The sequence below is a fragment of the Lepidothrix coronata genome, unplaced genomic scaffold, assembly GCF_001604755.1.
Source record: "Lepidothrix coronata isolate B3197 unplaced genomic scaffold, Lepidothrix_coronata-1.0 Scaffold72, whole genome shotgun sequence".
Classification (NCBI taxonomy): Eukaryota; Metazoa; Chordata; class Aves; order Passeriformes; family Pipridae; genus Lepidothrix; species Lepidothrix coronata.
Window position 1 is genome coordinate 285,779 of NW_016690252.1, and position 13,484 is coordinate 299,262.

At 41.5% G+C, this 13,484-nt stretch overlaps 1 protein-coding gene across 4 annotated transcripts in view; it reads right to left on the reverse strand.

Annotated features, from left to right (window-relative positions):
* Positions 1-13,484, reverse strand: part of LOC108499335 (phospholipid-transporting ATPase FetA-like) — a 92,992-nt gene that overhangs the window by 24,427 nt on the left and 55,081 nt on the right. For all 4 annotated transcript variants that reach the window (XM_017819054.1, XM_017819055.1, XM_017819056.1 and 1 more), the window contains 7 exons: positions 12,723-12,795; positions 12,492-12,562; positions 11,344-11,426; positions 7,501-7,659; positions 6,701-6,789; positions 1,572-1,768; positions 222-430 (listed from right to left, as the gene is read on the reverse strand). In XM_017819054.1, the coding sequence (XP_017674543.1) occupies positions 222-430; positions 1,572-1,768; positions 6,701-6,789; positions 7,501-7,659; positions 11,344-11,426; positions 12,492-12,562; positions 12,723-12,795 (881 nt within the window). The remainder of the gene's footprint in view (positions 1-221; positions 431-1,571; positions 1,769-6,700; positions 6,790-7,500; positions 7,660-11,343; positions 11,427-12,491; positions 12,563-12,722; positions 12,796-13,484) is intronic.

The window sequence follows — 13,484 nt, forward strand, 5'->3', positions numbered from 1 at the left end:
AAAGGGAGATAAAAGAATGGTAAAAAGGGGGAAACAAGGAAATTATATTAAGATATGCAAATGATCCAGTCAGGCTGTCCAGGCATCCCTGATGGGCAGCCCTGCACTTGATCACTGCAGTTTCTTACATGACATTCTTCTGGATATCAGAGTTAGTCTCTGCGGACCAAGAGACATACAATGAAATAAAACTCCAAGAATAAGGCAAACAGATACCATACCATAGGATTTGCCATTGATGGAGCACTTGTTGAAACACATGATGTTCTGAGTGAGAGTTCCTGTTTTGTCTGAGAAGATGTACTTGATCTGTCCCAGTTCTTCATTGAGTGTAGTGGTTCGAGCCTGAGCCGGTGTATCATTCAGCGGATAATACATTTTACGGTCCCAGTCGATGTAGAAACTGTTACCCAACCGTATAATCTCCACACTGATGAAACAGAAAGAGAAGGTGACGGAATATTCATTAATATGTTTAAGGGATAAGATCTTTATCTTCAGCACCACCATTAACGACTGCAATTAGAAGACAACTTTGAAGGTAATGACAGGTTGAACTCATCTGTCCTTAGATGGCTTGTGGTAAGGGATGCTGAAGATAGTCCCGCTGTTAGGTTTATAGCAAATTCCTTTCCTTCATTTATAAAACAAGATCTTATAAATGTTCTCGGAAATTTTCAGAAGTTTTCAGACTGAGAAGAGAGGCAGGAGCAGTGGGTTTCACTTAGTGCCATTCCAGGAGACGGTTTCCAGCAGGGCTCTGAGCTGGGCTCAGCCTAGTGCTGGGGGATGAGCACAACCATGTCTCAAACAACACAGAGCTCCACAGCATTTGAGCCATTTCGTCACTCAATACAACCAAAGAGAAGCATCAGCTTGCAGACAATATGGATTTCCACCTTGCTGTTGCTGTGACACACTGGACAGGAATGGTATTCATTCCTCTAATTTACCAACACAAAAGAAAGTCTCAGCAGCAAAGCTGACTGAAGAATGAGGTGCAATGATAAACTAAATAGGGCTACTCAGTCTATACCCCAGCCTCAAGATTTTAAGAGCATCATAGACACATTGCCTACTTGTCACTCCTGCTTGCCTATCTGCAATAACCAACAGAACCCTACATTCTCTGTGAAGAGGCAGCACTCAGACAGCTGATATAACACCAAGTACTATGGACCTTTAACCTAATTACACCTACTTACCTGGCCATCCACTCCTCACAGGAATCCTAATGCCACCTCAAAGAACAGGTGCCCTTTGATGGGCAGTGAAAAGAGCAAGATGCTCACTGTAGCAGCCTTCCAGCCTTGCTCCTATAGCATCCTACAGACCTACACCTTTGCTTTAACTGCAAAATCATCCTCTCTCCTCTCCCAGGGATCACTGCTGTCCCCACTCCAACCCTGATAAAGCCCTGAAGGCAGCAGAAATAAGAAAAGCATCTCTGTGGTTGTGTGCAATCATTCAGAAGGGGGTTGCATTTGGATTTAAGGAAAATGCTGCTCCCAGCTAAGGCAAAAGCTAAAACTTTCTTAAGATCAAATGTGAAAGGAGCTTCTGGCACATACCTGACATAGAGTGAAATTGGTACCACTGTGTTTAGAATGATCACATATGACCAGAACATGAGGAAGCCGGAGTAGGAGGCAGAGTTGACACCTTCTGCCCAGGGCAGATATACCTGGAAGTAGTAGCCCTTATCATGCTCCCAGATGCCATTGCCAATGGCTAGGATGAGACACATCAGTCCTAAAAATGCAAAAATCTGAAAAGCAAACAAACAAACCAACCAAATCAAAACTAAACAAAAAGTACTGCATTTTAGAAACAAGAAGTTTATTGTGTATAGATTAAGGAAAAGAGCCTAATGAGACTGGGTTGGATAGCCTGAATCATAGGAAAATGTACCTATGGATGAAGAGGAAAAAACAGTGATGTTATGACACTTTTACCTCACAAGAACAAAACTATACAGTGTACAGAGTATGGCAGTTTGGAATTACAAGTCTTCAAACAGCTGGGGATTTAAATCACAAGGAGACTTCTCAACTAGGGTGATCATGGTCAGTCACCTGCAGAACATTAGACCTAATTAGAGGTGAGTTGGGCTGAGGGTCCCCAAACATCTGGCTGCACACTTGTAAATATAAACTGCCTGGAGGACTTTACCTGGCCATTTGCTGGATGCATCATAGTCTTTTTCACAATTTCTGAAAAACAACTAAGGATAACCCAGCAGTTAGGAATTCAGCACAGGATATCGCTCTAATGATTAAAAGAGTTAATTGCTGACTTAAAACTAATGGTTACCTTGGTGTCTGCCCTCACAATTTGATTACATTTCCTTTGAGCAAATAGAAAGCAACACTAGCCAGTGATGTGTATCCTCGGACTTTAGAGAAGCCTGTTTCCTGAAGCCTAAAGCAACCAGGGGAACAACAATTGGGAAGCAAATTTCAAAGTGGGACAACTTAGTGAAAACTGGGGCTTGCTTGTGAACACTGGTTTATAGACACAAAAGCAATATATAGGGCATAAAGCATTTTTTATTAAAAGAAGACAAGAATGTGGCAATATTACTTGAAAAAGAATAAAACAGACTGGGAAGAAGGAAATTTAACAGAAATTAATATAAACTGCAAGGAATATGGAATTATGAATATCTAACAGCCATAAAATATCAAGAAAACAAAACAGTAAAGTCATAAACAGGTGTGTGAAAAGCAGATGTGTTAACAGTCAGTCCTCCAAGAGGAAGAAGGAAGAAAGAATAGGGAAGTATCTATTCCCTATGATGTAACAGATGGAAAAGACAGATTGTGGCCACTGACAAAGAACAACACTACGTGGCTCTATTTGCTAATAAGCATTATTAGCAATGCAGTGAGTCCATGTAATTTAAAGATGGAAGCTTAGAGGAACCAATAAGGTTAATTTTTAACAATGCTTTGAAAACTGGGAAGCTCCGCCATCCTGGAAATCTGCTAACATAATTACAATGTTTGTAAGGTAGAAATGGTGATAGTGGGGAAGATAAACTGCAGTTAGTTAGCCTGACACCCTTCCTGGAGAAATAATAATAAAATTATTCTTTAGTCATAGACTTTTCCAAACATTTGACATAAAACAACCAATGTAGTAATAAAAAAGTGAAGACGTGGAATCAACAGGCTGCACAAAAGAGTAATTAGAAATCATCTTTTGCAAGTATAATCATTAGGAAGGAAATATCAGTAAGTTGGGCCATTATGTAAAGGCCACTCAGTAACAATCACATTAAAACAGTAATCAACCTTTTTAAAAAACAGTAATTGAGATACAAACACAGAAACCTTGATGGTAAAACTAATATTTGTACTGCTGAAGTAATCTGTGAGAGGAAGAAGGATACTTTTATGGAGCAATATGAATCATTTGGTGAAAAGTTCATGCCTGATCAACTCGAGTTTTAATACCAAGAAGCCACTAAAAAGGAACTGCAGTAAGAAAAGGCGCTGGGCTGAGTTTCAGGGGACACATTTCTTTCCCACATGAGTAGTAGTTTTTCTATTTAATTGTGAGAGGCAAAATAAATTACTTGACTTCTGAAACAGAGACAATATTCCTTGCTGGTAAGGAATGTGGTGCAGTGTTTTTAAATATCTGTGACCAGCAGTGAAAATAGACTTCAATCTGTGCTGTTGTAATTATTAGGACTTAAAGATATATGAGAGGCATGACCCACCTTGCTGCCCCACAGGTTAATTATCCACTCGTAGAATATCACAATACATGTAGGCATTTCCATGTATGATTTAGGAACAGAAATACACACAGGGCAAGGCAGCAGCTGAACTTTCCCAAGGTGTCCCTGCCCATGGCTGGGGTGTTGGAACAAGATGATCTTTAAGGTCCCTTCCAACTCAAACCATTCTGTGATTCTATATCACAACAGCAGCTTTTGCCTACAACTGCACTTGCTTTATGCACATTTTGTTCTATGTGCATTTGGCCCTCACCCTTCACAACTCCACTGCAATACTTGTGCTTACACAAAGCTCACTAACACGCTGTTTGCTCTGAGACAAATGTGAAAGACTGATCCATTAACAGCAGCCCCGGAGATTAATTTCTGTGCAGAGAAACAACTCTGTGCAGGGTGTTGTAATTGTAACCACAGCCCTGCAAGGGAAGGACGTGAAAAACCCCTGACTGTAGGCTTGTGCATGCTCATGGGGCTTCCCAGCATGAACATCCTTCCTTCCTTCCTGGGTCCTGCTCCTGCACTGCCTACAAAAAATGCTCTTGACTAAGAATTTTATAAAGAGAAGGTGACTTTTCACAAACATTGACAGTTGGACTGTGTATAAAAACTGTTTCAGTTTCTTTATTGGCACTTTGAATTCTGCTCCAGGATTTGAAACAGTAAGTTATGTAAGAGATGAAGCTGACAGCCCTCCTTCTCTGAGAACATGCTCCCCCCAAGCCTGCTAAAAAGCAAGTTTTGGAGAAAAAAGCATTTCTGGAGCTGGCGGGTCCATCGCCAGTGCAGGAACATTAGCTTGTCCCTCGGGTCACTGAGAAACACTTCCAAACGTGAAAAAACAGCTATGGTTGCCATCTGGAAAGGTTTACTCCTGATTAACCCTTGTTGGGGCAGACCAGGGCAACATTTAATGAGGCCTCCGCTGGCGACCTCCTTAAACACTGCTTTGTGTCTGGCAGTTTTATGGACAAATAAACACAAAATAGCTTTGCCAGTGTTAACATGGAATAAGTTTCAGTACATTTAAATGAGCTATTAATAGCAAGCTGTGGCTGCTTTGTATTTCCAAACTCAAGAGCACAGTATACTGCCTGTTTTTATGACTGCTCTCTGTAACCTCTGACCACCCAGTGAGCTCGAAGGACCCAGTGCCACATCCCCTGAGGTGTGCAAAGAGCCTGGTGCTAAAGGTAGGACAGAGCTTTACTTAGACATCAAAATTTTAGGTTCCTTAAAAATGTGTAAAGGAGATAAACACACCCTTGGCTCCTCTAGTGCCCCAGAGCCCAGGCAGAGGCTGATGCAATCGGCTGCAACTTGCTCAGTTTTTTAAAATGGAGCCAGGAGGTAAATTCATCTCATTTGTGTTTATGAAGAGAGGCCAAAGAGACTGAAAACTCTGGGCGGGATCCTTGGCTTGTGAAAGGAGATCTGGCAAATCTTAATCGAATGTTAAATTCCAAGTTCTCTATTCAGCTTTTCTCTGCTCCATTTCTGTGCCCTGCAGATCCCCCACAGTCCATTATCCTCTCCAGCTAGAGCATAGCAGGACATCTAAGGAAATGTGAAGTTTTTCAAATGCTTGCAAAGTTTTGAATGTAAGAGGCCCAAACCTTGCTCGATTTGCTGTCCCCTTAAGGGGAGGAAGGGAAGAAAACACTGGGGAAAACAAGCTGATGATCATAATCAAGATTTTCACTTGGCAGAGATTGGTGCAAGGTTACTAAAGTCAAGGGTGTGTCCTTACTGTACATGGAACAAGGACTCAGGAGGGACTGAAGATGACCCTGGAGTGGCTCTCTGTGCTGTGGCATTACAGGGCAGCCCTGGGCCCACCTAGAGAACTTTTGGGATCCTGAGAAAAAGGCAAGAAGACAGGGGATGGGGTAAACTGGGAAAGTTGGAGAATGGTGCCATCCTGGAAATGTTTGTTGTCTAAGCCCCAGTGCTAAGGAAGCATGAAGTCACAGAAGGCATGGAGAGCTCAGGATAGCCTTGCTGTGATGGACAGACTGGTGTTGGATGCCTCCTCCAGGGCTTCCTCCAGTGCCTGGGGATGGATGCTGGCCCCAGCTGGCTATGAAGTTGGTCTGGAAAGCAAGAGCAGGAAGGAAGAAGCAGCAACAGTGATCATCAGACCCTCCTAGTGTCATAAACTGAAGGTGTTGGAGCATGCATGACAAACTTGCACCCAAAGGAAAATAAAATCTGAAACTAATGACCTTTTCTTCAAGCAGCATTGATTGAAGTAGTGTCAGAGTGTATGTCCTCCTTCCCTGAGTGGCTTTAAAATCAAGCAGTAAAATCTCGGGAGAGTCCGTAAAAGAATCACTATCTCTGCCTGGAAGTATTTGCCATTTGTTAAAACCACTGATGAGCTTAACCCTCAAATTAGATCTGTTTTTCAATCTGAGAAGAGTGCCTGCTATATACGATTTGTGTTCTCAAATTTCCCAGCTGCTAAAAACATCAGTTTCTGAGCATTAATGAGACCATGTCTAATATTTTATCCTAACATGTTAAGTCAGAAGCTGGCACCATGTAAATTAACAAACTCAATTATCAAGTCCTATGCAGATACCACCAGAGATGCCACGAGATCAGAGGGAAGAGGGAGAACAGCTGATAAATAGAAAATGACAAAATTACTAGGAGAAAAAAGGCATTTGCAGGCTTCAAAATATTTCTTACACAAAAATGCAGAGCAAGGGAGAGCAGAGAAAATGACAAGCTCAGAAGAAAAGTCCTTAATTCTGCCAATGTAACTGCCTTGCTTTGCAAGATGGGCTGACAGAGGCGCTGCCGAACTCAGTCTGCTAATAAATTATTACATCATTTTTCTTTTTATCATTAGTCACTTCTGATATTTCCTCATCTGTGTGGGCAAAGAGGTGGAGCATCTGGAAACAATGAACACATCTGAAGAAATGAAGACACATTAATCAGGCTTACCACCAACACAAGGACATTCATGAGCCGATCGATGCTTGTTCGTTTAAAAGTTGTTTTTCCACTGTTCTGCATTAGTTTGGTGTCTGGCCCTGGAGATGAAACATACTTGTTAATTTTAGTAATAAAGCTTAGCTGTTCTAAAGCTGATTCCCTCTGAGGCCCCACTGTGCCCTCCAGCATAAATGACTATTGCAGTTTTCTTGAAGGCAGGTATGTACAGTTTGCAGTGCTGGTGGAAAACTTGGGCAGAAACAGGTTAAGTCATTTGCCTGAGATTATATGGGGATAGTCACATAAAACCATTAATTCCGGACTTTGACTCTGCTCTTGTCTTTCAACATTCAATCCCCCCTTTCAGTTTAATTACTTTTCACAGAATACCTGATACTGCTATGTTATTGGTGACATATTATACATTATCTCACATGTCTGGAGAAGTATAGGAACAACAGAAGGACTATGCTCATAAAAAGCATAGATCTAATCAAGAATAATATTGATGACCCTGATATTCCAATATGGATTAAAGTCACATAGAAATTATAAGGAATTTAATTGAATACACTTGACGGAATTTTTAGCCAGATTTACTCCTTACATTCTTACTGATCGATCAAAAGTCCCCTCCTGTAATTTGCTGCATGCATTTCTGAAATAAAAAACTGTGTTGTTCTTGTACTTGGTAGAAACACATTTTCCAAAGAGGAAAATACTTGATTCCTCTGTGCCTGCTGGGTGTGATGTACTTCCATGCTAGTGCTGCTCTGCTCTGCAATTCACATATCAGTCTTTCTACCTACCAGCATAAATAACAAGTCCAAAGCACCACTCTGTGTTCCTGATAGTACAGCCCCTCAGCAACATCTTCTCATTGTCCAGGGCATACTTTTCTCCCCGAAGAGTAAGAGTGCCTGTGAATTTATCCAGTTTGTTATTTGGTGCTTCACATCTGACTTCACCTATAAAAAAGAAGGTAAAAGCACAAATGGATATCTTGTCCCAGAAAGATGTCATCAATACCTCATTCCCAGCTGTTCCCCAGAGACAGTATTTGACTTAGCTGCAGTCAACTCCAGATCCTGTCATTCCTATTCTGTATCTTACACTAACTTACTCATCATTTGGGATGTTGCTCCTTCTCCATCTTCCTGTCATAATCCAATGGACCATAATGAATTTAAATTTATCCCATTCTTTGAACATGCCAATGTTTTATTGGTAGAGTACAAAACAAAGTTTCCACAGCTTTTATGTGGGTGAGAAGAAATGTTGAACCAGCAACATAGTTTTAATCCACTCACAGCGAGTTCATAGTGTAGGATGTCACTGGATAACTTTAGCTAAAAGTGCTGACATCACCTTTTTTCCTATTTCATTTTCTCTCAAACTGCAGGAGCCCAAGCGAGAAAAATCATAGCCTAAAGGCTGCAAAAGAGTAATTAACTGAGGTGTCTTTGTTCACTGTTTTTTAATTTCATCTGTTTTATAACTCAAGTCCCAGTGGCACATAAAAAAATACTGCTACCTTCTTGGGCCAAGCTGCTGACGCTGTAAGTGACTGGAGTGTCTTTTTCCATGCTTTGTATTTATTTTTTGTAATAAAATGTGTTTGGATACCTTGACATAAAAATTACTATTTAAATTACTATTTAAATCAACAGTTGCACCTGACATTTAAAGATTCAAAGCAGAGCCCTGTGGATGTATGGAAAAAAACTGGAAAATACAAATATGCCTTACTGAAAGGGAATCCAAGAGTTCAGTCTGTTCACTTAATCAGCAGGAGCATTAAAGTTATTTTGATCACAGCCTGAAAATACCTACATAAAGACTAGCATTTGCAGAGAGTACAGCTCTTCCAGCTCTTCTCAGACAAAACACATCAGGCTTAAGAGACTGGAAACAAAATTCAGAGAAGTCCAGAAGAAAAGTGCAGCTTTAAGTATCATGATAGTCTTCACCACTTCACCACTATATATTCTAAAATCAAAAATGAATGTTATTTTCATAGAAAAGTAGCTCTACTCTAGGGCAGACAAACTGTCTGACTGGAAAGATGAAATGACTAGGAAATTTAGCGACATGTGACATCAGAGCTCATACTATGCTGATCTTCTATTTTATCATCTGGTTAGTCCAACAACAACCAGACCTGTACCCCATCATTACTGAAAGCCTGCAATAGCCAGACCCACCCACCTCACTGCCTCCCTTGCAATCCTTGAAAAGCACAAAGGAAACAGAGGCAAACTATAACAGCACAATGAGACTTTTGGCAAACCAAACCCAGGGCATGATCTCCCAGCAGGAACAATGTCTCTGTGGTGGGACAGTGCTCATGTGAGCACCTTGAGTCTGCTCTCCTGTAAGCGAGTGAGTCTGGGTTGATTTTGAGATCTGAAGAGATTCGTCCAGATGAGACAAATCACAAAAGAGTGAGAAGCTCTACAGATTCACCCAATCGACCCAGCAACTGCAGCTGATGATACCACAGCAAGACACATGGCTCCTGTCTCCCTCTCCCACTAACAGCAATAAGATACCTGGAGTGTATTTCAGTTGAAAGGTTAAATACTGCCAAGTCAACATGTGATAAGTAGTAGATAACTGAAAAGTATTGTTTCTTTCCTCATCTCCCAGTTCCCTAAATCATATAAAGAAGTTCAGTGTTTTGCAAGCATCTTCCTTATCTGAACCATCACTATGTCAAACAAACATCATAACTCACATTAAGCATTCCACTGAGTGCCTGTATTAGCTGCTCGACCCTTTCCTCTCTTCCTGTCTTAAAAAGTAATTAGATAAAGAGTTACATAAATATTTAAATATTCTGCAGAGGTTTGCTAAGGGAAATGCAAGGTTGGGTCTGATTCCAGGCACTCTTCCCAGTACACTGTCAAATATAAATCATCCTGGGAAACATTTTATTCAGTTTAAGTATTGTGAGGAGGCCACTTTTATTTACAACATAACTAAAATAGAGATTTACAGAATAAATAAATATCTGATAAGAAAATTTGCAATTTTCCAAAATATTTTTAAACATTTTTTAATTAAGCACTTCCAAGAATGCAGTGCTCTCAGATAAGCATTACACTGAAAATACTTGAAAAATTATTTTAGATTATGATTTTGCTTACAAATTGATAGACACTGCAGCCTGTTCAGAAAAACAATTAAGGCATGCCACTCCTATTACTAACATAAAGTATCTAACTGCATCTGTAAAAACACATTTCTCAAGACCTAAAACACTGAGAACCTCAGCCATTACTTCAGAGAAACCCTGATGTACTGAGCTGATATTCAGCAAAGACCACACACATTATTGCCTAAAACCTCAACAAAGAAGGCAAAAGAAACTGTACCAGAGACAGTGCCAGCTTTATACTCTTTGCCACATCCCCACCACCTGTCCTGGAATCATCAAAAAGATTTTTTTAAAAATTATTTTTCTCCTTTATCTAAAATATTTCCTGAGAGCCTGCAATCCTTGAGACGTTCCAAGGACAGCAGCACTCACTCCAACCCTTTCCATACCGACTATCCCTGTAATCCTGTCCTCGTATCTAAGCCAGTAGGGCACTGCAGAACATGACTAACATCACTAGGTCTGTTCCCTCTTCCTCTCTCCACAGGCAGATGATGTGTGAGCATGGAGCATTCTGGTTTTGACAGATCTGGCTCCTTTCTGTGTATGCACTCCCAGGTGATCAGTGACAGGACACATGGCAATGGTTCAAGTTGCAACAGGAGAGGTTCAGAGTGGATGGTAGGAAACATTCCTTTGCTGAGACGGTGATCACACACTGGAACAGGCTTCCTGGAAGGGTGATCAATGCCCCCAAGCCTGTCAGGTTTAAGAGGCTTCTGGACAATGCTCTTAAAAACATACTTTAGCTTTTGGTCAGCCCTGAAGAAGTCAGGCAGTTGGACTACATTTGTTGTAGGTCCCTTCCAACTTTTATTCTATTCTGTTCTCTCCTACCCTATCCTATCCTATCCTACCTTATCATATCCTATATTTGATATACGAAACAGCGCAAAAAAGGACACGTTTCCTGTTAGCCACATCTGCATTGCCTGCCTTTAAATATTTTTAAATGCAGTCTTTATTGTGGCACTGAGAGAGGAGAGGAATGCTTTAGGCTGGGAAGAAGTCACCTGTCCTGTGTGCACAGAGTTAGTCCTCAGGTCTGTGTGGTGACTGGAAAGTGCTGCTGCTCAGAAGATAAATGTAAAGGGTGCATCAGCATTGCTGCATCAATGTAAAAGTGCAGTGTGAGAATGTTTTGAGATCAGAAATAAGCATAAGGTTTTGGGAAAACAGTTTCCATTATGTAGTTACATGAAATCTTTTACTGGGGTTCAAGGTGGGTAGTATCAACATGTACAGACAGATACTAAAGCAAAGTGTGTGTCCAGAAGTAGAATTGCCACCAATGCAGTTTCAGGTTACAGTCATGCATGGCATTGAGACCTGCAAGCAAAGAGGGACCTCTTCCTCTACATATGCTGTTTTGCTGGCACTGTTTCCAGAGAAGTCCTAGCAGGAGGCAATGGACAGCTTGGAAGGAAGAGTCCTAACCACCCTCTGGACTCTGGAGTTTAGGCAAATCCTCTGAAAAGTGAATTTTACTCACCATTAAACTCTGTCAGCTTCTGAAGATCTTCTCCAAGCTCTGCAGTGACTGTCAGTGCCTGCTTCACCTTCAGGTTTGTTTCACTGTGACAAACAACATGAGACAAAAACATGAACTGAAAGTCATATGTGAACTGAAAGCTCTCCCTGAAAGTCACTTCTGCTCTTGGGGACAGTCTTCTTCCTTGGACATCTGATGGACAGTGTTACCACATGCCTTTTTCACCTGGCCAGTGCATGTAGATTGTCTCTTTCAGTTGCAAAGACAGAGGAATTCTGGGCATGGTATCATGGTATTAGAGGAGGTGAGGTGAGAGGTGAGGTGTGTATCCTGTCACTCATGACACATTTGACCCCAAGGTATCTGAGCACACAGGAGAGCTCTGGATCTCTCTCATGGTATTCTGATCCTGAAGAGTACTCCAGTCTCGGGACTAGCTAGCTGGGGAGTTTGAAATGCAATGTCAAAAGAATATTGCATTTGTTCAGGGCCTCTTAAAAGTGGTACTTGTATGTGCAAAAGCTACAAGCTCATTTTCAGCAGAAATCAAACAGGGAAAGTCCAGAGGGCTGTCTAGGGTCTTGGGAGAGACACAATTTCTTGAACTCTCTGGTCTTGCTTATATACAGGCAGTGCAGAAACAGTAGAGCAAACTGGGTCATAAAGATGAGGTCAGATCCAGTTTATTCCAATTAATACAAGTTGCAGCCCTCTGCCTTGTGGCCAGTTGTGTCCCGGAGTGAGCAGCATTTGGAAGCTTTTGTAGTGTGCATGCATTGATATTATGGTATAGCAGTCCAAAGGAGATTACTGGATCTATTCATTATGATTATCTCACCCAGATAATCTGTCTAAAAAAAAGGGAGATAAAAGAAACAGAAAGCTTCTGCCAGTGACCTGTGATATTGCACAAACATATGTCTAACTCTCAGTGTTATAACTGTAACTGAAAAATTCTCCTCTAATGTGACTGAAGGAGGCAAAAGTATCCATCAGATGATGTTATTTTCAATATACCTATCCAAAGTTTATTCTACATATTATGAAACCCTGGCTACAAAAGCTATTGCAGGTACACCTGCAGCGCCCAGGGTCACCAGGCTTTGCAGTGGTGGCCGTGACTGCACCCAAGGGCCAGGCTCACTTACCCATCCAGCTCAGCTGTCTCGATGTACGTCAGGCTGTGCGGTTCACTGCTTGAGAGTAACAGTAGATCAGCCTGAACACAGACAGACAAGACTTGGCATGAGTTCACACAGTCCGTAGGCGCTGCACCACAGTGCTGCTTGTGGTTACTGCCACACTAAGACTGATTTTCTTGTGAATGATAAGAGTGACAGAGATTAACTGTGATCAGGATAGAGAGAAATGGCACTCACCGTCACAAAGTTGTTGTTTTCTAGTTTTATTATATCCCCCACTTGGACATTCATCCATTTTTGTTCCTTTAACCTGCAAGAAAACTTCTGGTAAGGAAGCACATAAAGTGAACACCACTTGGGAGAGCAGTATACTCGTCTCTGCTCCTGGAGCCAGTCTTGGGCTGTTGATAAGATGGAACAGGGTCTGCCATGGTGCGTCCTGATCCATACTAAGCTAGCAGACCACTACAGTGCAAAGAACAGCAGTAAAAAGCAGTGGTTGGGGAGACCTGTGCCAGGTTGAGACCAAGTCCCACAATGGCAGCACAGTTCATGTGAACTGTCCTTGTCTCTGGACCGACTACTCCCTTCCTTCTCTTAAAGGGCCACATTGCCTCAGAAAATAAACCTTTCTATTTTGTGTAAGAGACTTCCCAAGCACCTGTGAAAATTGCTGATTGTGTTAGGTTTTCAAATTGGTATTATCAGCCACAGTAACTGGATGTCAGGAAGGTCAACGCAGGTGCTTTGGCTGTGCATGTGTCTATCTAAGCCAAGTCTGCAGTGGTCTTCACAGCACACTAAGCCAGACGTGCACACAGGCAGCCAGCTAGACTGCAAGCACAAATGTAACTAAGTCATGATAACTGTGTATGCAAAATCTAGAAGTGAGAAATATCAGGAACTACCTCAAAACAGGATTGGTACTTAAGCTTGAACTCAGCTCAGCCTTTCTTTTTTAATGTTGGTCAGAATTAGGCGGGACCTGTGGTTTCCAGT